The sequence below is a fragment of the Syngnathus leptorhynchus genome, chromosome 9, assembly GCF_054491065.1.
Source record: "Syngnathus leptorhynchus isolate UIUO chromosome 9, UIUO_Slep, whole genome shotgun sequence".
NCBI lineage: Eukaryota > Metazoa > Chordata > Actinopteri > Syngnathiformes > Syngnathidae > Syngnathus > Syngnathus leptorhynchus.
In genome coordinates, this window is record NC_141203.1 from 6850140 (window position 1) to 6878012 (window position 27873).

A 27873-nucleotide genomic window follows, 5' to 3' on the forward strand; every position below is an offset into this window, starting at 1 on the left:
AGAGTGCTGTGACAATAGATGCTTAGCTAAAAGAAAATTTGATGGAATTAAGCATAAAACTTCATTTATAAATACAAATTTATGACATTTTAAATGAGCATTTCAACCATTGAATGCATTTCAGATGTATATGTAAAAAGACAAACAACACTGTACACTGCCACGTGAAGTTTGAAACGACGGTACAGCACCCATTCATGCGTATGTGCGCGTGCGTGTGTTTGCGCGCGCTCTTGGTGCGCACACTGCATAGATAGAGACGTAACTCTGACTTGGGATGCAAATACAAAAAAAAGCTTCTCTTGGAGTGCTTGTATAAACGTGCAAAAACTACAACTAAAGTCTTTTGTTTGATGATGGTCTCAAATACTCTACGTCACAACAACAGCAGCAGCAGCACATAAAGCTTTTATCGTCAAGACAAAATAGAAAAGAGCCCACACACGCATATCTTGCATGCCATATCCGGATCATCTCTAAATGGATGGACAGAACATTCTTGGAAACCAGCCCGCACTATAATACAGGAAACACTGACTGGTGTTCTGTTTTTTGGTTGTGGATAAAACTAAAATGCGAGGCCTATTTTAGGAGAGTGTTGGAACAGATTGATCTATATTGAGGGATTGTTCAAAAATCTAATTTATCTGCAGGTTACAGAATAACATCAACTGTATGAATAAATTGTAATATAAGGAGGCACGTGCTGTTAAATTGATGGGAAAGAGCAGATCAATAAAGGCAAGTGTAAACCTAGAAAGTCGTCAATGTGGCACTTGGGAGTCAAGCACTGCAGACTCCGTCTTGCGAAATGTTGCCATCGGCAGGCGTGGCCACTTCGCCGCCGGGCCTGGCATCCATGCGGGGGTCATTTGTCAACTCGGCGGAGGTGCACGATAGACAGAGGAGACCGCGGCAGTTTTCAAAGCCCCGGTTTATGCTTGGGTTGAAGAGCCGACGACACGGGTGACAGGAGGTGTAGAATAGAAGCATGAAGAAAACGCAGGCGCCGTAGACCCCCAATAGTTCCATCAGGAGTAGCGGCGCCGATATGAACTCGTAGAAGTCGGTCCTGTAGATGTACCAGATCAGCAGCAGCAAGGCGTTCTCAACAAAGCGCAGCATATAGTACACCACCATCCGGTACCAGTTCTGAGACTTGTTGATCAGGTCCGGGTCGTTGAGCTTCACCTGCACGGCTGACCAGCAGAACACGTTGATGCCGGCGTACAGGAAGGTGAGCATGCACAGCACGACAGCGGTCCCCACACGTGTCAGAGTCTTCTCGATGTGCTGGGGGAAAGGCGAGTGGCTGCTCCAGAACAGAATCCACGGGTAGAAGAAGAAAGCCAGGAAGTTGACCAGGACGACGGGAAGCACCCAGATTTTCAGAACCGAGCTGAACAGAACTAGCACCACCACTCGGCTGGCGATCTCGCAGCTGCGCCACATGAAGATGCACAGGTAGGCCGACGGACTCAGGGACACTTGGTAGTCGTCGTATTTGATCTTGATGGCCAGGATGTTGCAGCGTAAGGCGCCGTACACGATGGACAACAAGGAGATCACCATCAGAGTGCCTGGAGAAAAACACAAATACATTGATGCCTGGAGATCCAACTTCCATTTGATCCATGATCATGAAGTGAAGCACTAGCGCTGTTATATAACAGTCTTTTTTTAATCCATTGACTAATCTGCTGGCAATTCTGACCCTAACCTCATCCAGCCCATCCGTCTCACCTCTTCCGACAGACACGCCACGCTGCAGTACGCAGATGTAGAGCTGCAGGGTGAGCTGCGGGGCCGAACCCAGGAATGCCTGCATGACGGTGGTGCGCGCAAAGGCTGCCCGGTGTGTCACCAACTTGCCCTCAGCCTGGCCCACCTGGCGCTCCACCTCCTCAGGCTTGCCCCGGCGAGACATGTGCTTCTTCCTGGTAATGCTGACATAGGGATCTTCCACACGGCCCACGCTGCCATAGATCCAGAAGGCCTCCAAACACCTTTGAGCGACACAGGTCACGTCACTTTTGCACATGAGACAACATCAGAGTTGTGTCATTTGTGACTTTCCTATATGTGAGGATAAAAAATGCTGTGCATGGCAGATTTGAGCAATTTAGTGGGGATTTCTGCAACATGCGGTCTATAAGCTGTATTTTGTGCCTTAATTCCTGATAGGTTAGTTATATCAGGAAAGTTACATTTTACTTTTTGGAGCACGTATGAATCGGGAGTTATTCGTCATTTGACAAAAGCTGGTAGCGCCTTTTAAAATTAATATCGATGATATGCTGTATATGACAGTAATACCAGCATGTCAGGATGGCCGAGCGGTCTAAGGCGCTGCGTTCAGGTCGCAGTCTCCCCTGGAGGCGTGGGTTCGAATCCCACTTCTGACATGATTATTATATTTTGGAACCAACACAGGATTATTTCGGTGTCTAAATTGATTTCACTGCAGACAATTTTCGGAAAGATAGAATAAACCATTTTAAAGATTAATAACGTAAAACAGCCATGTCAAAATCCAAACAACAAGTGCTTTAAAGCTTAACACTAGATGGCACTACGTACAAAAGTAACTTTTGGCTCAGATAAGGGGAAATACGATTGCTGTCTTCCCCTCTCAGCTCGTGTTGTCAGAAGATAAGGAGGCCAACGGTGTCACATGCTATTCTTAGACATGCTCTTCGCTGAGGGAACATGCAAGTCCCCACCCTCCCTCCCTTTTCCACTGTGTATTTGTACACTTGAGGAGGAAAAGGAAATGACAAGATCAAATCCGTTGACGCCATACAAACATCAGCAAAGGCTGCATGGAATGTATATATTTCAAAGAAAACCAACTTTGAATATGATGGACCTCGCAGCTGAAGCCAGGGGGCACTGTTACGAACTTCACTCTTTGAATCGATCATTCAAAGTATATACATTGTGTCAGCATTGGGAATTGTGATTTACATTTCACTGTAGTTTTTTTAGGTGACAACATGATTCTGACAAATCTTTCAGTACTTTAAAAGAGAAAATGCATAATCACAGGCATTCTTACCCATGGAATGTGCATGAAGAATATTTGACAACGTTCTCATCATGCCAGGTGCCGTTGTCATTTTCTTTCTTCATGTGACATTACTGTTATTTTTTTGTGTGCTAAAAAAATTGTGTAAATAGTACATAATCCTACTAATTTTACAAATGAATAATTCCCTCGTTGTAGATATCATCCATTTATTTTCATTTTAATACTATTCTCAGAGCGAAGGAAAAGTTTAATTGTCAATCAATTGTATCAATTGCCCCAAAAAACAATGCTACTAGATTTGAAATAAGGCTCCTCCGTGGTTGTGTGTGTGTGTGTGGGGGGGGGGGGGGGGGGGGGTGAGCAGCGAGGGCATGGAGAACATATCAATAAGTGGAGTATTGATCAGATGGCTGCAACTAATCTGTGCATCGGAAAATGGAAACGACCTCATGCACGCGTGCACCTACGTGCACAGCGAGTACACACACGCACGTCCCCGTGTGTGTGCGTGTTTTAATCACAGAAGCAAATAAACAAAAAGCATGCACAGACCTGACGATGGGTCCGAACTGCAGGATGTGCAGCAGCAAGATGAACGGCCGGTCCCTGCCCAAGTCCCGGTGAAAGAAGATGAGGGCCAGCTGCACCAGTATGGACGGCACAAGCGAGAAGAGCAAGGTGAGCTTCTGCCAGACCTCGTCCCCCGCCGAGTGATACGTGGAACTCAGGTAGAGCGCCGCAGTGGTCTCGGCCGTGAACAGGGACACCGACAAAAAGATGGAGCAGGGCAGTCGCATCCTCGCTCACACCGCCATGGAGGGGCGAGGCCGGGGGACGCGCGTCCGCTCGGCGTCGGCGGTTCGGAAGGCGCCCTGGTGTGGAGCGCCGCGCAACCTACCGCAGCCCATCCGCACCGCCACTGATGGCTTCACTTACCCAGGTGTAATTACCAACAGCGACCACCACGAAGACATATGGCGCTGTCGAGCGAGCTGTAATGCGTCGAATACAAGTGGGGTTGCAGCGTCACACGGCACAGACGCAACACACATGACGCGTTTGCTATCAAGAATCAACGACAACGAACGCTGTCGTAAGAACAATGTCAACTTATTTTGGGGAGCAACTGTTGCAGACTTTCGGTATTGGCCACGCCCCCAAGGTTGTGACGTTTTCTTCTTGTGTTTGGTGTTATAATTTGTTGTTCATTTGATATCTGAAACATCTTTGCTTATTTGGATAAATGAAATAAGCGGTTTGCATTCTCCACATTGTCATCAGGGATGCACAAATATATTGAACAAGATTGTACAGTATTGTTGATGTTCATCTTCCCAGTAGCTCACAATCACAATCTAATAAAAGATCAGAGGTGTTTTAAAAATTCGAACCTGAAGATTGGAATGCACACATTTATGAACAAGTCCGTTTTTTTAAGTACCCATAAAACATTTTTTACTAATTACAAGCTAATGTAAAATACTTGAAATACACACATTTATTTCAGAATGCCACTTGGTGACGATCATATTTATTCAGTCTCTTAGTTGTCTTCAAAGTCTGCTTAATTTTATATGCAATGGTTAACAATGTCAAAGTCACACGTCATTGACTCAATTCTTTAAAAAAAAACATCACCACGAGAAAGAACAATTAACCTTGCTACGCTTGTTAGCATATATGCTTCATCTTCTCTTAAATGTAATGTTATTCACTGAAAAACTGCACCTATTTGCTTCTTTTATGCGTTCTGAAACGCCCTGAGATGCCACAAGGTGCCGCCAAAACTGGTGTAGTAACACATTTTGAGAGGCCTTGGTCTAGTCACCTTCAGTCAAAGACGCTGAAGAGCGGATATTCAGCCTGCTCCGGTTGCAGCAGGTCCACCAGGAAGCAGACGGTCCCTGACAGGCCTTCGAACAGGCTGCAGACGCTGGTGACGGAGCGCGAGCCTTCCTTGAACTCTTCCGTGAACAGAAATTCTGCAAACCTTTGTGGAAGGAAAGCCAAATGTTCATCAAGAATATTGGTCTTGACCGCTTTTTGCGTCAGTCATTATTTCGATTGCATCTCAAGAAGGGACATTGAGGACAATGATGTCCAAATTTGTGCACAATGGGATTCTTGCCTCTGAGCTCGGTAGATGTATTTGGAGTAGCCGGTTAGGCGGAAAAGCAACAGGAAGACGTAAGCGCTGCCGGCGACGCCGTGGCAGATGCCAGGTCCTTTCTTCAGTAGACCTTTCTGCCACACCAGCTCGCCACTGCGTATGCACGTGTCCAAATACTGCGGCTTCTTATTGATCATGTAGGCCTTGGCGAAGAGATAAGCCACACCTATGGTAGGTGGAAACAGTCAGATGTATTAGGGGGGGTGGAGGATATTGCTCATATACCTGGAGCTCCGTGACACCAGTGGACAAGCTCGTTCTCGCGCTCAATGATAGAGCCCAGCTCGGCGGGCCAGTTGCAGTTCTGCTCCTGGTTCATGAGGAAATCAACGCTCTGCCACACCAGGTCCTTGTCGGCGCCGCTCAGCAGCTCCTGGTAGCTCAGCAACATCTGCAGTATCGACGACAAGCCGTGGGCAGCGCCTGGCAGGGGGGGGGGGGATGGAAGACATGCGAAACCCAACCAAAAATCACATGCAGGGACATATCATGCTGTTCACACTCGCACACAATCTGAAGCACGCAGGCATGTTAACAAAGGACTACTGAAGGACTGGCTTTTTGTCACAAAGCAGGCATGATGGATCATTTCATTATAAGCAATGATTTCTAGATGTAACAATGATGCACTTTTTAAATGGTTTTAAAAAAAAAAAAAAGGTTGTCTTTATAGTGTATATATTCTTTCACAATTTTTTCAGTCTTTTGTTTCCTTTTGGTACATGTTGCAGGTATCAAATAAAAAAATGTGAGAATATTCCTCCAATGATTTTTTTTTTGTCCTTTCTGATTCACTTTGAAAACATGCAGGGAAAAACACAGCTCTTTTAAAACGGTGGGAAGCAACTGTCTGTGAATTCCCATTAGTTTTTTAAATAAAGTTAAATCCATAATCCATTTTGGTATAGACATGCAGCAGGATCATAACCACAGCCAGGTCCGTAATCATTATTTTGGTTTAAAAAGCTGTCATTGATGTGTCATTTGATGTTTTAGACCTCATGCAAATATGGCTTACTAATTGTGTGTTGGTGTGATAGTTACTGTGGTGCTCAGGTCTGGTCATCTGATGCAAATCAAGGAAAGGACGGTTAGCTTCACACATGTTGATCTCGCTCCGTTATGAACTCTTTGTTGAAATGGAAATTCAAATTATTTACCACAAATATACAATGGTAATTTTTGTCTGAAAATGTTCGCAAACAAGTTGAGATGCAGCCAAGTGGTGCGCTCTCATTTCTTCAAGACACAGTTAATTAATAAATGATATCACACAATTAATCATACAATTGATTATTATGGTCATGTCTATAACTCAAATGTGGGTGGTTCTTACCGAGATACTCTGTTCCATAGTAGGCGTACATGAGGGGGAAAGGCTTTCGCTTCTTTCTGGCATACTGCTTTCCTGACTCGATGATGGCCTGGCAGATTGACTTGATTTGATCCTTGCTGAGAATCTGCAATTTAAAACACAAGTTATATATTTTATAGGTGATTTTCAGATTTCATGATCCCATTATATTGCAGATAAAATGCAAAGAAAACATGATACTAACGTTCACAGTAGGATTTTGCATCAAAGAATCAAAGCCAAAATTATTGCAATAGTTGTGTTATACATTGTTTGTGTTTAATGTGTGTTCTCCTCGAGTCATTTTATATTGAAATTTTCTGTCAATTTATTTTCGAGAAAACTAGGTCTTCATACCTCAATGCCCAGCTTCTGTTTGAGGACCAGGGCGGCGCACAGGTAACCTGCCCGGCCCACAAATAACTCATCAGATCCGCACTCCAGGAAATGAATGGGCGCGCATACTTCCCATAGATTGCGAAATTTCGTCAGTGGCTTGACGAAGTCAGCCAAACCCAGGGACTTGTAGATCATCGCGGCCGCGGCGTAAACGCCCGCCCCGCCGAGTAGGAATGCGGCGCGCATGTTTCTGTCCGGCTCGGCGTCCACATAGCGCACTGAGACGTCAATGATGCGCTTGGCCGCCTTCAAGTACGTGTCGCGCCGCTCCGAGAACAGCGGACACTCGCTGACGTGGTAAAGCATGTACGCCACGCCGGCTGGACCGTCGTACAGCCCGCCGTCGCAGTTGTCCTTGGATATGGGGACCTTTTGGAGGATCTTGTCCACCGTGGCCACAACGGCCGGAACCACCGTCTCGGCCCCGTGGTCTGCCAGCAGCGCGCCCTTGCTGTAGTCCGAGAAGCGGTTGGCGAAGCAGCGTGTGTTCTCCATCCCCGAGGAAGATGCCGAAGACAACCAAATGATTGTTTGCCTGCTTAAAGATGGGAGGAAGGTGGAGAAAATATTCCTCCAATGATCCAATCCCGACAGCGCTGAGCTGATTGGTCGTCACCAGTGATGGTTTGGGTTCAGATTGGATGATGAAAACGACCCTTCATTCATTCATGTATGGTTGAAGTAAATTTTTATTATTTCTCATGGGAGAATTTGCTCTGAAATCAAAACAAAACGGAGCTTAAACAGCATCCTGGAAGGAACTGTGTGGGACAACTTTGTTTTGGAAAGGAAGTAACCAGCAGGGGGAGTCATTTGAAGCTGTCCATGGTGCTACTTTTTTTTATCATGTTCTTCCATAACTGTCTTTTCACAACCCATTCACGGGAAAAGGTAGATGGACATGGAACTGTGCATCCTCAACGAGATTTTCCATTGAACACGGGAAGTTCCACTTTAAAACAATACACTGATAATAGAATAACACACAGACAATAGTTTTACATTTGCCTACACGTTTCAGCCAAACTTTATGCAAATTTGCACCATTAGCCCTGAAAAATTGGATTTTCCCAATATGCCTGCCATTTAAACTTCACTATTTGTTAAAGAAAACAGTAGAAATTGAGGGGGTTGTCTTTTACCAGCTCAACTAGACTAACCTGTCCTGAGAAAAAGATCATAGATAAAAAATTTTTTTAAAAAAGGTGCACTGTGAGGTACACTAGGAGGAAAACCTGGAAACAAAAGTCTCGAACATGTGCATGAAATAATTCCATTGTTTCAGTTTGATCAAAAACTGCATGGGACCAGAAGTGCTCATGTCCACATTCAGTAATTTTTTGTGTTTAATTTATAAAAATGCTCACAATATAACACATGATGAGTAGGAAATAAGTCCTTATAAAGGTTAAGAAACAAAACAAAAAAAATAGAACAAAAAAAACAAAGAGTGCCAATGTTTTGACACAGTAGACATAGATCGTAAAAAAATAATGTAAACAAAAGTTGTAGTTCTTAATCTCACCATAGTTTTGGGGACCAATAAAAAAGCATGATGAAGCCGCTTACTTGACGAATCTTTTCAACAGGGCTTTGTCGTTACTCTTGCTTGGTTGTTGCTGCCACAGCCCAAGAGGACCGCTAGCGTCCACGGCCACGTCCATGAGTCTGTCGGGCAGCAACCATTGGAGAAGCAAAAGGAAGAGGAAGTCTAGAACCGCCACAAAGGCAAAGATGGAGCCGGCCACCGGGCCGCAGTGAGTCCTGAGTCTCCGGAGGCGTCGGTTGAGGGGGAGCACCTCCTCGCCGCATACTCGGTCATACACCTGAGAGAGAAAACAACAACTCACTTTTTTTTGGCTTCACTTATAGTAAGGATTTGTCTTAGAAAACAATGATTGTCCTCCTTCACTATAGTGCACGTTTGTGCAGAAATCACAGTGGAAGGTTAAGCGTTCTGTTAAACGCACCTTTTCAGTCCTCTCGGCAACGTTTCTCCAGGTGTAGAGGTTCCGCACCCGAGCGTGAATGGAGGCGGGAGTGGGTACTGACCCAGAGCGCTGTCGCTCTATGACCGTTTCCAGCCCGGCACATAGCGACTGGACCGTTGGCTCACAAAGCGTGATCAAGTCCTCTGGTAGCACCTCAGGAATCCCACCTACACGAGTGCTGACAACCTTTAAGGAAGTAACAGAAGAGAATAATATAAATGTTATAAAGTGACAGACATTTCTCCTTTATTTCTTGTGAAGGTTGGGTGAAGGAATGCACGTCACACCTGCAGTCCACAACTGGCTCCCTCCACGATGGCCATGCAGAAAGCTTCTGTGAGTGACGTGTTAAGGAAGATGTGACCCTGCACCAGAACTCCTCGGACATCTTTGTGTTCCAGAGGCCCCAAAAGGCGCACCCTGCATTTATATCAATTCAGTATAAACACTTCACATATGTTGTGATCAAAGTATTCAAACACATGGCCTACAGAAAGTGAAAACAAAAATATGGAGTTGTTGCTATGAGATTTTAGAGGATGTTGGTGGGATTATTTTCTTGTCCATTTATAGGATAAAGTGTCACCGTTGTTAACCTGGGAGATGGTTTGTCCTGTCAAAGTACCTGTCATGCAGATGGTATTTCTCCCTCACTTCCTCCAGAACAAGTCTTTTTGGTCCCTCTCCACCAATGAGGAAATGCAGATCTGGATGTTTGAGGCAGAGTTCTGGGATGATTCCACTGAGGAGATCAATGCCTGAAAAGTTGTAAACCTCAGAGTAAACCTTTATAATTGAAACGTGAACAACCAAGAGCGACAAAGACCGTACCTTTGCGGTAGACAAGGCGACTGATCACAACGATGGTGATCCTGTCGTCATGGCGCTGAGACGGGTCGGGCGTGAAATCGCTGTGCTCGACCGCGTTGGGAATGACGGACACGATCTCCGGATCGAGCGCGGCGCGCAGCACAGTGTTTTCCTTGCTGGTGTAGGAGACGCACACGATGTGGTTGGTATCGCACAGCGACACCGTCAGGAGCTTATTGGTCAGCACTGAGCTCACGTCGGCAAATCCAAAGAGCGAGTGGTCAGTAAACACCTATGAAAACATACATTTATATCATCAACTGATGACAATATGTAAATAAAGTCATTTACATGCAGTGTGAATCCATCTTAAGAACAACATACCGTGTTTAGGCCCATAGTCTTAGCATGGAACAAAGCATCGTGGGCCATAGCAGAAAACGAGCTGTGCGAGTGCACCACGGTGATGCGCTCCCTGACAAACACACTACGCAGGAGTGGCATGCTGTGGATGAAGGTGGTGGTGGTGGACTGGTTGTACATCACCTGCAGAGGCAGGTAGTAGACCTTAAGGCCATTGGTCAGATACCTCACGCCTTTCCTGTGACCGTAGGCATGAGTGACAATCACCACCTTATGTCCCTTCTCAATCAGACACTGGGACAGGAGGTATATGTGACTCTCAACTCCTCCCATGTTGGGATAGAAGAAGTCAGACACCATGCAAATGCTGTGCGTCTTTGTGGCGGGTTTGATGGCCTCTGATGGGGGTCCAGAAACGGCCTGAGATGCATGATTGAAAGCTGCTGTCCTTCTGTAGCTCATGGTACTTGTACAATAACAAATGTCAGCTGTAATGATAACCGGAAACACAATTTCATTAACGTTGAGCATGACTACAGTCCGGACGCAGCAGTGCCTGAATTAGTCAACATCGGATCGAAGATTGATATACTTCATAAGCGCAAACCGAGTTTATTCAAATGTTCTTACCGTTTTGTCTTGTTTCGTCTTGACAAACTACGGACAACTCCAACAGTGTACATTTTCCTCTGTATTAGCTCGCCGGGCGCTAGCCAGGTCGAACAACCGTGTAACTTCCGGGTCCATGACGTCATATGTTTACGTTTGTTCTTCTGCTCTAGTGACCCCTATTGCTGAACACGAGTAAATGCATTTACTAAATCGTTCTCCCGAATGATAGAGAATACATATGGATAGATGATTGATAGATGACATATAAGTGAGAGTAAAAACGTGTTTCTTACCTCTGTCACAGGTTCATATTTATGAAGGTTATGTACTATAGTTTACTTCCCACTACGGGTTAAATAGCTCTACTGTACGCAGACTCCATCCAACACCGGCCCTCCCACCCCCATCCGTCACCACAGAGAAGGGAAAACAGGGAGGAGGGATCACTGGGATCAGGGATCACTTTATCCGCCACGTCCGTATCAAGCCAAAGGCGCGAGTTATTCCAATAACAAGCCATCATCTAACGGGGACATCGCCAAGAGGTCGTTTGTTTGTACTGGATACAGGGAGGACGTGATGGGGGCACTTAAGGCGTTTGTGCTCTTACTTGCGGCGACCTTGACGGTCTCATCTGAGGTGAGTCGGAGTATAAATGGAGCAAGCCCACTTACCAATACCAACCTATACCTCCACTGTCATCATCACCATCAGCCTGTGGCCGAATATTTGTGATCCGTTTCCGGGCTGCGCCTCTGCAGGTTACGGTGTCATTCTCATGGCGAAATGAATATGACGTAGGAGGAAATTACAGTCTATATTACATTTTGAGCGTAAGATCATCATTGCATCTAAAAAGCAAATGGAAAGACCCCCTTGCAACATTCAACCCGTTATTAGGTTCCTCACATCACTGTTAATATAAGGCGTGTGAAGATGCGCATTCTGCATTGTTGTTGAGCACACAGATTTTCCGCATAGATTAGCAACTGCTAAAATTGCAGGCTAACAAGGCCCAAAGCCTCAGTCCGTCAAAATTGGTTATGGAAAAATACCTCTTTTTATGTTATGGAATAAAGTCGCGCATTGGGTGTGTATTTGCTCTTCAATTAGTTTTGGGTTTTTAAATGTCCTGCTAGCTTGACGCAGATAATGACGTTTATGCGCTATCATTAGCCTTTTTTAAGCTAATGGTGCAGCTGGCAAAGGCCACAAGTCACATTTCTCTTGTAAAAAGAAAATAACCCAAAAATAAAATAAAACGAAAAGCCTCTCGATGTGGTAATACCTTTTTACCTTTTGGTTTTGAAACCAATTATTGTTGGCACTATTTCAGTTCCCTGTCAGAAGCCATTTAAGCCAACTTGAACATTGTGCAGTTATGACATAAGCAAGATGGCGCCTCCCGTTTGCGGCTGTTTGGCTTCGGCTCAGGGAGTCAAACACCTCTTCAAAACACTATCACGGCCTACCCTACAATGTCGGTCAATTGGAAACACTTACTGCATTAAAAAAAAAAAGTATGGCTCGGTTGATGAATGATATTATGATGATATGATGATGATTATTATTATATTATTACCTTGTAAAAGCTGTATCAAACCTGAATCCAACATCCAGACAAAACGTTTGTTGTTTTAAATAACAGGTCTTTTGGCTACGTTTTTTATCTTCATGAAAGAGTCAACAAAGATTCTCATTGTGATCCAGTGGCGCAAAATGCCAGCATCCATGTGTACCACAGCTTTAAATGTCAGGAAATGTTCCTCTTTGTGAAAAGGAAACTGTTCCCACAAACTGTCTGTCTTCCATTATCATTAAAACATATCCTTATAAAGTATGCCCCAGTGGATTGATGACCTTTCAAAAAATAGATACATTTTTTTAAAGAATTAGTCTTGAATCATGTTGTCTGTGGTTGTCCACCATGTTGGTGGTGGAGAACGTCTGGGATATTGTATTCAGACAGATTCGTCGACCTCCCAACCTCACTATACGTGACGTCATGCAAATACGATTTATTGTCTGGCTTGATGGTCCATTTGTTTCTATTCAGACAGGAAACAAAATCTTTTTTTATTTGTAAAGCCAGTTTTGTTTCACTGGTATACAATGAAAAAATGGATAGCTTCCTCTTTTTTCCCTGTCACATTCAGAAGTTTCCGGCTATTGTGTCCCCTCGCCCGAAAGGAAACTGCTAGTACATGCTGACCTATACCAGGAAAAGGAGCTGGAAGGAAATTCAGAATCACCTTATTCTGATCACCACATCAGAAAACAGTTGCAAGACTTCAGAAACATACAAATAATATAAAACCACACCAGGAAAGCTCAGATGGCAAAAATAATTATCCAGATGTAGACATAATACCAAGATAATCACTTTACAGGAAGAAAGAATACCGAGCAGAATGAATTGCAGCACAATTTTTAAATTTAATGAATACTGAAACTTTACTGACTCGAGCAGGCCACTATCAGAAAACTGCAGTAGGCCTGACAGTCACGTGGTGACCCTGGTCCATTGGGCCACCATTATATAGGAATTAAAGTAGAAATACAATGACAACAAATGCGACTTATACTGTACTGTGACTATGCTTAGCTTTGTGCATTGAGGGCTTAAAGGGATAACAATTTCTGTCTCACCAGGATTATAGTTATGATTTACATGCACAATGTTCCAGAGCAATTTTGTCTTTGTCCTTGCATTTTGATCTCCACCCTTATAGTAGTACAAATGCCATTTGGATGACATTTCATCCAGGCAAATTAATGAGCAATTGTCCAGTTTCTCTGGTGACAGTTATTATTGTTCTAAAATATTCAAAACTAGTGAAATCTTAAATCTCCCCAAAACAGATTGTTGTATTGAAAGCAATGCTCCCTGGACTTGCTAAACTTTGCTAGCTGTATATGATGATTTCAAGACACGATTAATCAATAATTCCACACAATTAATTGAACTATTCAAAAGTAATCAATCATGACGGACTTTCCTACTGTGAGAGGCTAAATAGTGTTCCACTTTGTCAATCCAGGTGCCCGCTGATGACTCAGTGGGCTTGCTGACCGAGCCGCAGGTTGCCATGTTCTGCGGCAAGCTCAACATGCACATCAATGTGCAGAGTGGCAACTGGGAGCCAGACCCTTCAGGTTCCAAGAGCTGCGTCGCCACCAAGGAAGGCATCCTGAATTACTGCCGAGAGGTAGGGAGGCATTGCAAGACGCTAAGCAGATACGACGGCAAGGAAATGTTGCAAAAATCGAATGTTTTCTCCAGGTGTATCCAGAACTTCAGATCACTAATGTCGTGGAGGCCAACCAGCCTGTCAGCATCCAAAACTGGTGCAAAAAAGGCCGCAAGCAGTGCCGCAGTCACAATCACATCGTGGTGCCCTACCGCTGCTTGGGTACGCACAATCGTGGATGCAAATGAGTGTGTTTAGTCTACTAAATAAATTAAATGTGTGTTTTCAGTCGGGGAGTTTGTAAGCGATGCCTTGCTGGTTCCTGACAAGTGTAAGTTCTTGCACAAGGAATATATGGACCAGTGCGAGAGCCATCTGCACTGGCACGCTGTGGCCAAAGAGGTGGGTCATTGTTTGAGTCCCCCGTGGTGAATCTTATGTTCGGTTTCTTTTGCCATCCGCTCGCGTTCGAGATGCTCATTCAAATCGATTTTTCATTGTGAATTATGGTAATCGGTGTTTCTGCGGATACACGAATCCAAAAAACAAGGCCACATTTTCATTTTTTCATCCATCAGTCCTGTGGAGACCACGCCACCAATCTCCATGACTACGGGCTCCTGATGCCGTGCGGTATTGATCTTTACCGAGGGGTGGAGTTTGTGTGCTGCCCAATCGAAGCCGAGGAAGAGTCCGATAGCGCGGCGATCGATGGCGAAGAGTCGGACGTCTGGTGGGGCGGAGCTGAGCCCGAGAACAACGATAACGGGTATGATTCCCTCAACCGACGAGAGTCGATAAGGAGTCAAATTGAGACGATTTTATAATGGAATCAAAATGGCTCCATTGTTATCATTTTAATCCCCAAACTATCTGAACTGTTCCTCCCAAGCATGGCGGAGCTGACCGACACAGAGCCGGCTGCTATTGAGGAGGAAGAGGAGGATGATGAGGAAGATGATGAAGAGAGTGACACTTTTGAGAGGGACGAGAATGCCGACGATGAAGAAATTGACGAGGAGGAAGAGGAGGAAGACGACGACATGACCGACGAGCGGGATAGCGAGGAGCGCGACGCTAACGTCGCCATGACAACCACCACCACCACTGAATCCATTGAGGAGGTGGTTCGAGGTACGAAAACAGTCCTCTTGGTTTTTATTCATCTTTTTGTTCATTTTTGGTGATCATTTCGGACATTGCTTTATTTATTTATTGTTTTTGTGTCGCCGCCTCGGTGTGTACGCGCCTCAGCCGCTTGTTGGGCACGCGCCGACTCAGGCCCGTGTCACGACATGCTGGAGCGCTGGTACTTCATACCTGAAAAGGCTCTCTGCGCCCCCTTCCTGTTTGGGGGCTGCGGGGGCAACAGGAATAACTTTGATTCCGAGGAATACTGCCTAGCTGTCTGCAGCAGCTCGCGTAAGTCGCAGGATGGAAAAACGGGCGTGACCGGGGTTGTCGTCAACTCTCCGAAGCCTGACTGCTCTGAATCTCTCGCTTTCTTTAGTACTCACATTTTCCTTTTCGTTTTGACCAGTCTGATGACTGGTTGAGGAATTAAATATCGTTTTTTACAATGTTTTCTTGTTCTTAGTTCATCGATATTTATTCATAATTCACTTATTTTGTTTCATGGAAGTCTATTTTTTATGACATCTATCTCAGATAGAAAAAAATAGTTTCATTAATAATATTCATTTGGAATACTGACAGATGAAACCAAATCTTTTCTATTCATTAAAACAAAATCTTCTCGGCACAGTTAACAACCGTTGGAGGGATTTACCGTCAAGGTCCGCGGCGCCCTTTTTGTACAACAGTTACGTTAATCTGATAATCACCAGCAGATCACGCAGGGACTCATCTCATTTGTCATATTGTCTTCCAAGCAGTCACTCACACTAACTGATACTTAACCTCAGCATGTGAGCCGCCAACAAGCGCTTCAAAGCTGGGGCAAAAGCTGCACGTGTTTGCATGTCGACTTAAGATGTCACGTCTGGTCGTCATGACTCGACACTCCTCGTCTTATCTCCGAGCTCCTATGTCAAACATAAACACATTTTCCACTGGGACACTCATCTCCCTTCATTCCATAATCATGTGTTTTCCTGTATGCTGACGTGTGTACAATGTCCCTTGTGTCTAACCTGCTACCGTATTCCCTTGAATAGTGGCCTCCTCCAATAAAAATCCTGCTTCAGTTCATAAAACAAATGAACGCCTCATCTCAAATAAAAGACTTCCTGCATAATATATTGGTATATTGTCTGTTAGTTGACTTAATACATTAGTTAATAAAAACATAGTGGCAGCACAATGTGTCCCAAAAAAAAATTGGCATAAGAAAAAAAAATGAAACCATTATGCAGGACTCAATTCTTCTAGAATAAGAATAAATGTCCGCTCTTCTGCATTGGAGTAAATAAAAACCTTGAGCCACTGAGGAAATACGGTTTATGCTAACATTGCTTGTTTTACATGTATACGTTTGTCAATGTTCTAGAGGCATGAGGATCACGTTACCGTTTTTTCCTCTCAACCTTTCCGTCACCTTCCTTGCACTATATTTGATCTTCCTTCCTCGTCCTAGTGCCCACTATGGCGCCCAGCCCCCCAGACGCCGTGGACCAGTACCTCGAGTCCCCCGGCGACGACAGTGAGCACGGCGACTTCCAGAGGGCGAAGGAAAGCCTGGAGGCCAAGCATCGGGAAAAGCTGTCCCAGGTGTGTAATGTGATGTTTTCACTGGCGTGCACTGTGTGTACACGGAATAATGTCTCTTGATCTTCAGGTGATGAAGGAATGGGAGGAGGCTGAGAGGAAGGCCAAGAACCTCCCACGTGCTGAAAAGAAAGCTGTCATTCAGGTAAATGAGCATTAAACAGCCATTTTGATCTTCAATTTTTTGCTTTTATGATATTGTGGTTAAAAAGCGTGCTAAAATTAGCACAATTCTGGTTTTGCAAAATTTTAGAACATGATGTCCCAATTGCAGGAAAAAAACATGGATGTAGGTACAAAAGTGTTGGGACGCTTAGCGACTATACCTACAGGAAATGAAAATAGATTTTTTTTTTTCTGATACTGCTGTCTCACGGGATTCTGAGAATGACGTGTCCCTCTTGCGTGTGCTGTCGTAGCACTTCCAGGAGAAGGTGGAGGCCCTGGAGCAGGAGGCGGCCGGCGAGAGGCAGCAGCTGGTGGAAACCCACATGGCCCGCGTAGAAGCTTTGCTCAACAGTCGCCGACGCATGGCCCTGGAAAACTACCTGAGTGCACTGCAGGCCGACCCGCCACGGGTACACGTACACAAAAACTGTCGAAAAACAGCACTGCAAACTGAAACCTTCATCAAATATGTATTTATAAGAAGTATTGACATTGATTGGTGCCACTATTGATATTCCCTCACCAGCCTCGTCAGGTTTTGAGTCTCCTGAAGAAATACGTTCGGGCCGAGCAGAAAGATCGCCAGCACACAGTCAAACATTACGAGCACGTCCGAACCGTCGACCCGAGGAAGGCGGCGCAGATTCGGCCTCAGGTACGCCACACTGCTCAGCAGATTATTTTGATCAGAAATAGTCTTATTCATCCTGAAACCTATTTTTATTTGGAGTTTAAAAAATATAGATTTCTTGCTGAACAGGGTTTGGAGATTTTTTGATTTTTTTTAAGGTTGGCCTTTAAATTTGTGCGCAATACGGATTTCGCCATGTGTTGTAATTTTTATTTCTGTAGGTTTTGACTCACCTGCGTGTGATCGACGAAAGGATGAACCAGTCGCTCGGTTTGCTTTACAAGGTGCCCAACGTGGCCAGCGAGATCCACAGCCAAGTCTGTAAGCTCCTGATACTTCCTTTCTTAAAGACAAGTGCATGTTGCATGTATTATTTTTCGGAAGGTCCCAAGGTACGCTAATGACAAGTTCATTTTGGGAGCGTTTCTTCACTAAAGTGATGATTCGTTTCAACCAATCCTGTCTTTTCTTCCGCTAGCCGTCATCGTGCAACGAGTTCAGTCCGAGCTTTCTCAGCAAGTGTCCTCCCTGCAGAGCGACAGTAGGGTGAGTCAGGTTGCCCCACCCACCAACTCACCACCGTGACCTAACTCAGCACACATTAACGGGTCCTCCGTCTCGGTAAACAGGTGGACGGCAGGATGAGCTACGGCAACGACGCGCTCATGCCCGACCAGGCGTACAGCTCGGCTCCCGTGGACCTCGGCCTCGGCGGTTTGGGCTTCATCCACCCCGAGAGCTTCAACCAGCCCAACACCGAGAACCACGGTAACACATCATTCACTGACGACTCTCATGACAGATGTACGCAAAAAGCAAACAAAAATCCTTGCAATTTCTTCACAGTTGAGCCAGTTGATGCCCGCCCACTTCCAGATCGAGGACTGCCCACACGGCCCGGTATCCGCTTCTACTTGTAGTTTTTCGTTTTAGCCCCACACACTTTTTACCGGGTTTTTAATTTGTTTTGCTCAGTCACATCAGAGCAAAATATTAGGAACACCTACAGTGCGTTATTGTCTTCATGTTTTTTATAATGCATGTGCATGCTTTTGTTTTTCAAAGTGTCTGCACTGAAGCCAGAAGAGATGCCCCAAGTGCGTATGGAGACCGAGGAGAGGCAAAGTGCTGGTTATGAAGTCCACCATCAAAAACTGGTAATTAAAGACACCGCAACACCACTTTTTAACATGTATAATATTTTCTGTACAATCTGGCGTGTTCAAATAAGTGTTTTAATGTCTTTATTTGAATCCTTAACTCACTGTTTTTGACGCTTTTTCAATGACAGGTCTTTTTTGCTGAGGACGTGGGCTCCAACAAAGGTGCCATCATTGGGCTGATGGTGGGAGGCGTCGTCATAGCGACCGTCATTGTCATCACCCTGGTGATGCTGAGGAAGAAGCAATACACTTCTATTCACCACGGTGTCATCGAGGTAAAGGCGTGATTTGCAATTTTCTCTGATTGTGGATTTCGCTACATTTTGTTTTTTTCATGCAAATAAATCGTCATACTTTCTGCAGCTGGGTGGGTAAACCCACTCCTGGCCATTATATCAGCAAAATGAATGCATATTTAAAGTCCCTTAAATAGAGCTGAAGGATTTTGAAAGATGATCTCCTTGAAATTATTTCCCCCCCTCAATATTATGATCTAATGTGAGTCTTTTTTTTCAAGGTCCTTTAATTTTTTGAAAATAAACACAACTTACACACGCAATACATGAATCTGTATAAACATCAGATTAATCATACATACAAATGTTTTAGTATAAAAAATATTAATAAGGCTTACGAACTGTTTCTGTTTATATTCCAAATTGTAGTCTTTGTGATTTGAAAATCGCATTCTGCTACATTGCAATGGTCGATTTTACTTTACAATTAATTGCTCAACCCTACTCAGTAAAAATATATCTTCTAAATTTGACACATCCCAGAGAACAGTATTGTTAGCAAGTCTGCCCAAAGCCCTACATAAAAACTAAGACTTCAAAATCATGGCCATCAAGTTGGACTTCAAGAATCTCTTGTTGTGCTGGCTGTTTAGGTGGACGCGGCAGTGACACCCGAGGAGCGTCACCTGGCCAAGATGCAGCAGAACGGCTACGAGAATCCCACCTACAAGTTCTTTGAGCAGATCCACAACTAAAAAGACTCCCTTTTGTTCCCCCACTCCCAGGCGCTGTTCCACTCTCTGCTCCCATTTGAAAAAGCCGATTGTGCTCATTTCAAAAAGCAAAGATTTTTTTTATTTTTTTTTGGTTTGGGCCAAAGGAAGCAGACATGGAACAAAGCTTGGCGAATCCCCCCTCAATTGCACAAAGTAACACTAACGGAAGTGAGACAAGGGTGTCACCTGCACACTGAAGCCAATCACACAACAGTGTTTGTACTCAATGAACTTCATCAACTGATTATAGCTATACAGTATATACACATAGTATATGAATATTATTATAATCATCGCAGCACTGTGCTATTTAAAACCATACAGCTCAAAACATTTCCAATTTGTTTCAAGAAGGAATCTTTTCATTTTTTTGTGTGTAATATATGAAGGAGATTTAGCTGTACGTCTATGTAGTGCATGGCCATATCGACGGATGCAATCCAACCGGGTCTGACTCGTTGACTTTTAGATATTTTAGCGGGATTGTACATTTCTGGTGTCTTCTTTGTGAACTTGTGCGATATGAAGAAGAAGAAGAAGAAGAAGAAGAAGAAAAAAAATATTCAGAATGCTTTAACAATTTTTAAGCTTATATCCATGCTTCACTGTTGTGTTAGCTGCATGGGCAAAAAAAAGAAAAAAAAAAACCTCAAATACTTACTATATGTAATATATAAAGTGTCATAGTATCCGAAAGGAAGATGATTGTGTTACTGTTTGCGTTTTATGCACTCTGTCTTTGTCATTCTGGGGAACGTCTGCTTATCATCAAATACAGTAGAATCTCCCTCGTGGAACAAAAATGAATGATAACGTGAAAACAATTGATTGAGTTTTTTTTGTGTGAAGGATGATGGCAACGGGTGAAGGCAAAGAAATGCTGCTTAGTATGAGAAAAAAAACAATTCCTTCAATGTCAGTAAATTCACTACACTCCATTACTGTCAGAGAAAGTATGAATTAGTTTGTTTGTTTGTTCTACAAGCAAATTTAATAATTGATGAAGTCCAATAGAAAAATGACTTGGTCATTAGGAAAACTTGTTAGTCAAACAGTATAACTGTGTTTCCAATGACAAGGTTCCACTGTATTTGCCCTCATTGCAGACTGTATCGGACCTTTCGACAGATCCACGAGAGTGGAGCTGGAGGCTAATATCCAAATCATTCCTGTTGAGTCATTCCATTATTGATTGTAAATTGGATGTTTGGGCAAAATAGGCCTGTGTTTCATTAAGTCCTTTCCACCTCCATCTTTAATAATCACAGATTAGTATATTCTTATTTTTATTGCCTCTCTTTCATAACGGCTCACCATTTGGTTCTTCATTGCAGCGATGTGTCTTGTTCCTTAGGTCTGTCGTGTGGTCCCATCCACATCTTCTCCTTTCAACGTCATCCCTCCTTAACATGAACATATCATATCCCAACAAGGACATGTGAACTGAAGCTCTTGTTCAGGTGAATGTTAAAAAAAAAAAAAAAGTTTTGTAGTTCCATGAACCATTTGCTTAAAGGTTTCTACTGCCACCATACCATGAATAAAATTTTGAATGTACATATATAAACGCTAGTCTCTTTGATTTTTGTTTTAAAATACCAGGCATGGTTTAGGAATTAGGAGTATGGGAGAAAGTCTCAGAAGTTTGAGTCAGATGTGTTTACCACTTGTCTCACATGTTGCATATTTTCATTGATTTAACCAGTGACCTTAATCAGAAGTAAAATGTCAACTGTTATGGAAAACATTAAAAAAAAAAAACCACAGAGGAAAATTGTTTGCCACTTTATTCCCCCTTAATGGACAAAAATGTTGTCCAAAATTGCAGGGGACATACACTAAAATAAAAATACAAAAAGGGTCTTCTATAAAAGGAAAAATATGAAAATACAAGGGCTGTGGGGGCGGCTATCAAAAACATGAAGCGCGTTTGTGTACTGTATTTTTCGGACTATAAGTCACACTTATCTCATAGTTGGTTGGTCCTGCAACTTCAAACTCACACCTGACTCAACTTTTTGGTTTACCTTAACTCGAATGCCAAGTTGCATTGTGGAAAAGAATTCATGGCTGAGTTTTGCGCTTTTTGCTGCTGTCAATTGGATCCCACATGACAAACTGGCAAGTTTGCTGGGGAGACTTGTTGCAGCAAACTGATGACTCCTACTACCACTTCCATTTCTTTTGGCAGTTCATTTTGAAACAAAAAGAAAAGCTTCTCCATAGAAGCAAAAGTTTCAAATCCAAAAAATCTCTTTCGCTGACGTCAACGTGATTAGGGAACGAGGACTTTGGGTGAGAGTCTGAGCTCTACTATCCTTGTCAGTTTTTGCAAAATAAATTATTCTGCCCCAAACTCTGACATAATCCAGTACAACTCCTTGATGCATTTTTTTGTTTTGATTAGTGCGATTTATACTCCAAAGTGACTTATTGTCCAAAAAACACGTCTGTGTGTGTGTGTGTGTGTGTGTGTGTGTGTGTGTGTGTGTGTGTGTGTGTGTGTGTACGGCGTCTGTGTACATACATATGTATATACAGTATATTTATACACACACCCACACACACAATGGTCGTCGCTAAAGACAAGGAAGACATCATTTCAGTCACATTCAAAGCGTTCACTTGTTGCCACATTTCATTTGTACCCTCTTGTCCACCACTTTCGTGGTTTTGAAAAAATGCTGAAAGAAAGCGTTCATCCATTCGACTGTGTCAGCAAAGTTCATTGGGAGCGTTCATGAGGTAAGGCCTCCCCTTCTCCTCCTTCAGCTGTCCTTGTCTAGCGTGGTGGCCAATGTCACAGTGGTGATGGGCTGCCCAATGCCGTGCACCTGCACCCGCGACATCTTCTTCTGCTCGCACTCCGCCACCAGGTTGTTGAGCTCGGCGGCGCTGTAGCCGATCAAGGTCCGCAGGTCACACACAAACTTGTACACGAAGCGCTTGCCCTGCACCTTGCTGATCATGTCGCCGTCATAGTAATACCTGCAAGAGTGAAGATGCTGCTACGTACTGTTTGGAGCAAGGTTTCCCCAAAACTCGAAACTTTGACTTCACTCGGTATGAATAAGGACTTATACTCGGTCGAAGAAAAAGTGCATTCCATCGTATTAGTTTTAGGGGAAGAAACATAGGCCAATATTGTGGGATTTAAAAATCTGTCAAATCAACATTTTATCTGACATTTTGGGGGGGGGGGGGGGGGGGGAAGCCTACCTACTGACCACAACTTGCATAGTAGTTTTGTGTTAATATGTACACTCGTGCAGCATTGAAGTCCAAGCGTACCTGAGGGCTCTGCTGAGTTTCTCGTAGTTCATTGTGGGCTTGTTCTTCCGCTGGCCCCACTTTTGAGCCACCAGCTCGGGCTGGTTGAGCTTGAACTCTCCCTCCTCACCCACCCAAGAGATGCAATCCCTGGCGTCTTTGTCCGTCAGCAGTTCCAGCAGGAACTGCCACAGCTGGATTTGACCGTTGTTGCCTGTCGTCAGAGGAGTCGCTCATTCCTTGCATTAAGGCTCCAGCGTCCATTTTAACTCGTCCAAACTCAGTAAATGTGAAGGGAGTCGACTCTACCTGTGCGGTTGCCGGGAGAGCTGCGTTCCTCTCCCGAAATGCGGGGTGTCCTGGGTCCGCGATTCTGCTTCAATACTTTAATGGCCGTGGGTGTGCTGACTTGGGCCGGGATTATCTGCACAGCTGGACAACCATGGACAAGATTGTACGCTCCTCAGAACAAAAGGAGCAGAAATAATCTGGCCATCTGGTTTTAGGCAAAGTCTTACGTTGATCGATGGTGACTGTGGCGTCTCCTCCGGACTGGTCCTGGCTTGCCAAAACATCTGAAAACCAAAACACGAACATCAGGATTCGTTTAAAACAAAATAAACTGCGTCAGTGAAAATGACTTACATTTGCGGAGGAGTTCGAGGTGACTCCAGAGGATTTCTCCATTGGGCACTTTCTGAAGGAACTCTTCTTGAGTGAATGCGCAGAGGTTTCGGCCAGGGATGTGAATGCTCCCGATTTCCATTTCGTCAATGTTGAATTCTTTCATCACCCACACAGCCCAGTGGATCGCTTGGTCGGCCGTCCACAGAACGGGGTCTGAAAAAAAGACAAAGAGAGTGAAAAATCCATAAGAGCAAAGATATCTGTTTCCACGAGCATGTGTAAACTGTTTGGCCTCCTCCAGTGTGTTCTCATTCCTCACCATATGGTATGCCCAGTCGAACTTGCTCCTTGCGGTAGCCTTCCAGGGCAGCGGCCCAGCGCGTCACCTGCTCCGAGGTCTCGTCGGACAGGCCGGATCTCTCCACGGCGATCAGCTGCCCCTCATCCACCAGCGAGCCCTCCTCCCCTGCTGCATCCGGGTCGATCACCACCTCCACCGTCTCGACTGGCTTCACTATCTCCAAAATGTTCAGCTTTTCCTCACCTGGATTACGGGGGCGATAGCAAGTTCGGCTTTTGGTGCTGGGAAACTAGGGATTGTACTCCAATCCTTACCCGGTTTGGTGATGAGCTGCAGGCTGAGCTGCACCGTGCCGTCTGTTTTGACACCCTGATCAAAGAGGCTGTGATCTGGGTGCAACTACAAATTAGAAAATAACACATCCATTTGCCATACACAATCTGGTCCTGGGTGACCTGACTTTCAAAATAAATTACTTCCCAAAAAGCATTTGGGGATTTCAATGCGGCGTTACCTGAATGTCCTGCAAGCATATATCATAAGAATCCAGTGATATTTGGAGACGAGGCTCCAACAGCTTCTTCAAATTGCCGACCGGCTCGTTGATGTCGATGTCTTGCTGGATCAGATCTGACGCCATGATGGTTTGTTCCTCCATGGTCCTAACAAGACAAGACGGGAAATTGAAACGGTGAAATGAGGCGACTACAAAGGTTGAAAATTATGGGGGAAAAAATTCAAGCGTTCTCACCCCTCCTCCAAGCATGCTTCTTTTTCTCGTTCGTCAATCTCGATCTCAATCATCTCTTCTGCTCCACTCTTGGACATCGTCTCTGAAAGAGTGGCGAGCTGCAGGGAGGTAGAGGTCAAACAGATTTATTTCAAATTCATTTTGTGTTAAATATTACTTTGGGTTGATACTTTAGGTTTGTTATAAATGAATACAACTGTAAAAAAAAATAAGAGGAAAATTGTACATCATCTTGACTCCAGCGAAACAAAAATTGGTTTGAGTGGATCGGCAAAGATTTTTTGTTGTTTCTAATTTGCGTCCACAGGCAGAAATTGAACTACTTATCAATCCATACAAATGTGTATCCTTCTTCCCCACCACTGTTGTTCGTATGTTTACATCTTCTTAAGCTTGTTCCTATAGCTTTTGGTGACTTCCAGTAGCAGTGTACCATCTGTTTCCTGGAGACTTTTGAAAAATGAAAAAGAAAAGTTTCTTTGTGGTTATAAATGTGATTGTGACACTGCGACATTCAGTTTTAAAAGGATGTGCACAACACACTTGTGCAACCACATTATTTTTATTTTTTACTTCCCCTCTCGAGAATATTTTTTTCTGGATATACCTCACAGTATCCCTACTGTCCGATATGCCTTTTCTTACAACTTCATAGTTTTGATTCTTTTACAAACGCTCTTACTATGTCACTCAAACTGTTTCCCCGTTCATTCTACGAAGATAGCCTCATTATGTTGTCACAATACAGTAGACCAGAGGATTATGTGATACCTGTGGAATACCTCCCACATTGTTGCTAGAAAGTTGATTTTGATTATTATGCATTTATTGGAGCAGGAAGTGTATTTTAGTGGGCTACTAAATGTGCTCTGTCAATGAATTCCATCATCAAATTTGTGGCTAAATTTAGGCTGTTATCACTATCTATTTTTTTTCAAAAACAGTTCTATAAACTTTGTTGAGTACATTTGTGATGGACAGCCATGAAATTTATATATTAATCCCATCTTTGCTATGATAGCCTGAATTTGGAAGTAACATTTTAAAAACAACTTTCAAGTATGGCTGAATTCAGCACTGGAGACAATTACACATAAGCAGCATTAAAAATTGCTCAAGTGTTTTTTTTTTTTTTTTTTTTTAAACGTTAATAATCTTAATAAATGAAAATGACCCATATCGTGGCCAAGCTATCTGTTGAATGATAATGGCAACCTCTTAAATTCTCTGCTGTCATTGGATCTAATGCGTTTTAATCGGGAAGAATCAACAATACGCTCTTAAAGAAGGTGAAAGTGGTTAGTGAATGTGCTGGGGAGTTTACAAATGTAGTAAGGAGGTGGTGGCCTCCTCGACTTCTACAGTACTTTGCCGCCTGGGACTGCCGACTGCTATCGGCTAACGTTAGCACACTCGAGGGCGAGGCTTTAGCGTCTTAAGGCCAAACGCTAGGCCAACGTACGCCAAAAGAGACCCCGTTAAAATGTACATATAGACGTTGCGAGGGTTTGGATGAATTAGCCACGAACTAAACGTCAGGTCGAGTAAGTTACTCGGTGACGCAGAGAGTGAACAAAGTTAGCAGCACATTTCCTAAGCGGCGGTGTTGGCGTGGGGCGAGGCAGCCCTCGTTACACAACAGCGGGTCCACCGTAAGCGCAAGAAACGCGTACGATTTCCCTATATGCACGCTGGGCTTCGTACTTTTCAAAAATATGAGCGTTAACTACGACTTGAATTCTGAATGGGGGAAAGTTTGAGAAACGGAAATAGAATAAACGGAAACAAAACAGCATAGGGCAAATGGAAAGGAGCCGGAAATCCTGGCAAAGGTTTACTGCGTTGATAGACTTCCGAGAGCAAGCCGTCTGGGCAGCACACGCTTTTTACGGCAAGACCATTAAATCCAAGGAGAGACTAAAATCTAGATAGAATATTGTTACGATACACAACGGTTTAGCGGTAACGGTGTACAGACAGCGGCGAGGGGATCCAACAACGCCCTTTATCATTTGACGACGTATGTTACTCGGTGCGTTGGAAGCAAGCGGGCTTGGCTAACCCCGCTAGCGAGACGGATAGCTTCCGTCTAGGAAAATCGTATAACAATTTCCCATTTTGTATATCTTCAACTTGCTACCACAGGTTTCTTGGACGTTCGTGTAAATAACAAGGGGATTTTTCTTTTGAGGTTCTAAGGCAGGCGGCCTCCATGCTAGGCTAACGAGTGCTAACACACTAAGCTAGCTGCAAAATAGCGGGAACACACCTAGCCCGAGCGAAGCTAACAAAATGGACTTTATTCAGAGCTACTGTAATGTTTCGAGAAACAACCATACCTCTTAAGCGTGGAGCCTTGGTTTTAAAGTCTCGAAATGTGATCAATAGGAAGTGGTAGCCTTAATAATATTCTCTCAGCCGAGGCGAACTTTTTGGTCAACAACTACTACTACAACACAGTACACACAAGAGAGGAGGGCGGGGACTAACTGGCATGATTGAAGTTACTTTAAAACTTGTGTAGGAATACGCATGTATATTTTTCAAGGTAGTTGACCATAGCTTTGTGTAGTTTATTGAGACGCATTGTGGATTGTTTAGAAGGTCTTGTATTATAGTTGTAAATTAATATTTTCGTATAATTTTTTTTTTTTTGCACGTATAACAAAATACTGTATATCACTTTAAAAATAAAGTTTGCATTACATTTTGCTTCCCCCTGGCAGAATTTATAAAATATAAACTTGTAAATATATATTATATTTCAATTTTGAATCGAGGGTGAACTGTCCATCTGTTGACTGGTGAACAGTCAATAACATCACTTTAACAAACAGCCATTCACATTCACGCACTCAATGGAGAATTTAGTGTCTTCAATGCACCTAACATGCATATTTTATTGCTGTGAGGAAGTTCACACAAGCAAAACATGCAAAATTTTACACCTCTCGTCCATTAAGCTTTTCAACCAGATTAATAAACATATTTCTCTTTGTTCTCTTGTGCATTCGTTATCAATATATTTAAGTTAAAACTAGGAAAATTTAACTTTACACTCCCAGGTTTTTATGGTATCCATTGTGTTTATGTGAGTTGCATTAATGCCAATATCTACTGTATACTAAATTGACTAATGTCTCGTATTTATATAAACAACTGTGCGTGTGTAAGTGAATTAGAACTCCACACATACATATTCTGACTGAATTAAAAGTCCACATGACATAACTTCTTGAGTGTTTGGACTGCACGCCAGGATCCAAATTCAATGGGCCGAATGGATGCCAAAGTCATGTTTC

At 43.7% G+C, this 27873-nt stretch overlaps 5 protein-coding genes and 1 non-coding gene across 8 annotated transcripts; 2 read left to right on the top strand and 4 right to left on the bottom strand.

The window, feature by feature from the left end:
* Positions 1 to 110: 110 nt before the first annotated feature.
* Positions 111 to 4150, bottom strand: xk (X-linked Kx blood group antigen, Kell and VPS13A binding protein). The gene is made up of 3 exons (XM_085920583.1): positions 3584 to 4150; positions 1744 to 2006; positions 111 to 1580 (listed from the first exon to the last, which is right to left on the bottom strand). Exons 1-3 carry the CDS (start codon positions 3826 to 3828, stop codon positions 784 to 786), a joined length of 1305 nt encoding a protein of 434 aa, XP_085776709.1. The 5' UTR covers positions 3829 to 4150; the 3' UTR covers positions 111 to 783.
* Positions 2323 to 2405, top strand: trnal-cag (transfer RNA leucine (anticodon CAG)). The gene has a single exon. It is a non-coding gene; the product is annotated as a tRNA-Leu (tRNA).
* A 409-nt stretch (positions 4151 to 4559) lies between the features above and the next one.
* Positions 4560 to 7477, bottom strand: LOC147050895 (lanC-like protein 3). Its single transcript, XM_085919845.1, has 5 exons — positions 6913 to 7477; positions 6538 to 6661; positions 5427 to 5624; positions 5160 to 5367; positions 4560 to 5021 (listed from the first exon to the last, which is right to left on the bottom strand). Exons 1-5 carry the CDS (start codon positions 7447 to 7449, stop codon positions 4862 to 4864), a joined length of 1227 nt encoding a protein of 408 aa, XP_085775971.1. The 5' UTR covers positions 7450 to 7477; the 3' UTR covers positions 4560 to 4861.
* Positions 7478 to 7634: 157 nt separating this feature from the next.
* piga (phosphatidylinositol glycan anchor biosynthesis, class A) lies at positions 7635 to 12479 on the bottom strand. 2 transcript variants are annotated; one of them, XM_085919842.1, is made up of 8 exons: positions 11024 to 12479; positions 10749 to 10912; positions 10140 to 10606; positions 9777 to 10047; positions 9571 to 9703; positions 9233 to 9365; positions 8925 to 9131; positions 7635 to 8780 (listed from the first exon to the last, which is right to left on the bottom strand). In XM_085919842.1, exons 3-8 carry the CDS (start codon positions 10578 to 10580, stop codon positions 8520 to 8522), a joined length of 1446 nt encoding a protein of 481 aa, XP_085775968.1. In that variant the 5' UTR covers positions 10581 to 10606; positions 10749 to 10912; positions 11024 to 12479; the 3' UTR covers positions 7635 to 8519. The 2 variants fall into 2 exon arrangements, with proteins under 2 accessions (XP_085775968.1, XP_085775969.1); XM_085919843.1 differs by having other exon boundaries at positions 10140 to 10301; positions 10389 to 10606; positions 10749 to 12479.
* LOC147050897 (amyloid-beta A4 protein-like) lies at positions 11108 to 21189 on the top strand. Of its 2 annotated transcripts, XM_085919840.1 has the most exons (18): positions 11108 to 11369; positions 13772 to 13939; positions 14014 to 14143; positions 14211 to 14323; positions 14500 to 14690; positions 14814 to 15055; positions 15176 to 15343; positions 16518 to 16651; positions 16719 to 16793; positions 17068 to 17226; positions 17343 to 17471; positions 17669 to 17768; positions 17926 to 17993; positions 18077 to 18215; positions 18294 to 18347; positions 18513 to 18604; positions 18739 to 18885; positions 19500 to 21189. In XM_085919840.1, exons 1-18 carry the CDS (start codon positions 11310 to 11312, stop codon positions 19599 to 19601), a joined length of 2271 nt encoding a protein of 756 aa, XP_085775966.1. In that variant the 5' UTR covers positions 11108 to 11309; the 3' UTR covers positions 19602 to 21189. The 2 variants fall into 2 exon arrangements, with proteins under 2 accessions (XP_085775966.1, XP_085775967.1); XM_085919841.1 differs by lacking the exon at positions 15176 to 15343 and having other exon boundaries at positions 11109 to 11369.
* Positions 21190 to 21394: 205 nt separating this feature from the next.
* gabpa (GA binding protein transcription factor subunit alpha) lies at positions 21395 to 27076 on the bottom strand. The gene is made up of 10 exons (XM_085919844.1): positions 26911 to 27076; positions 24572 to 24669; positions 24335 to 24482; positions 24135 to 24219; positions 23839 to 24063; positions 23538 to 23732; positions 23411 to 23467; positions 23202 to 23324; positions 22914 to 23106; positions 21395 to 22610 (listed from the first exon to the last, which is right to left on the bottom strand). Exons 2-10 carry the CDS (start codon positions 24646 to 24648, stop codon positions 22391 to 22393), a joined length of 1323 nt encoding a protein of 440 aa, XP_085775970.1. The 5' UTR covers positions 24649 to 24669; positions 26911 to 27076; the 3' UTR covers positions 21395 to 22390.
* Positions 27077 to 27873: the final 797 nt, after the last annotated feature.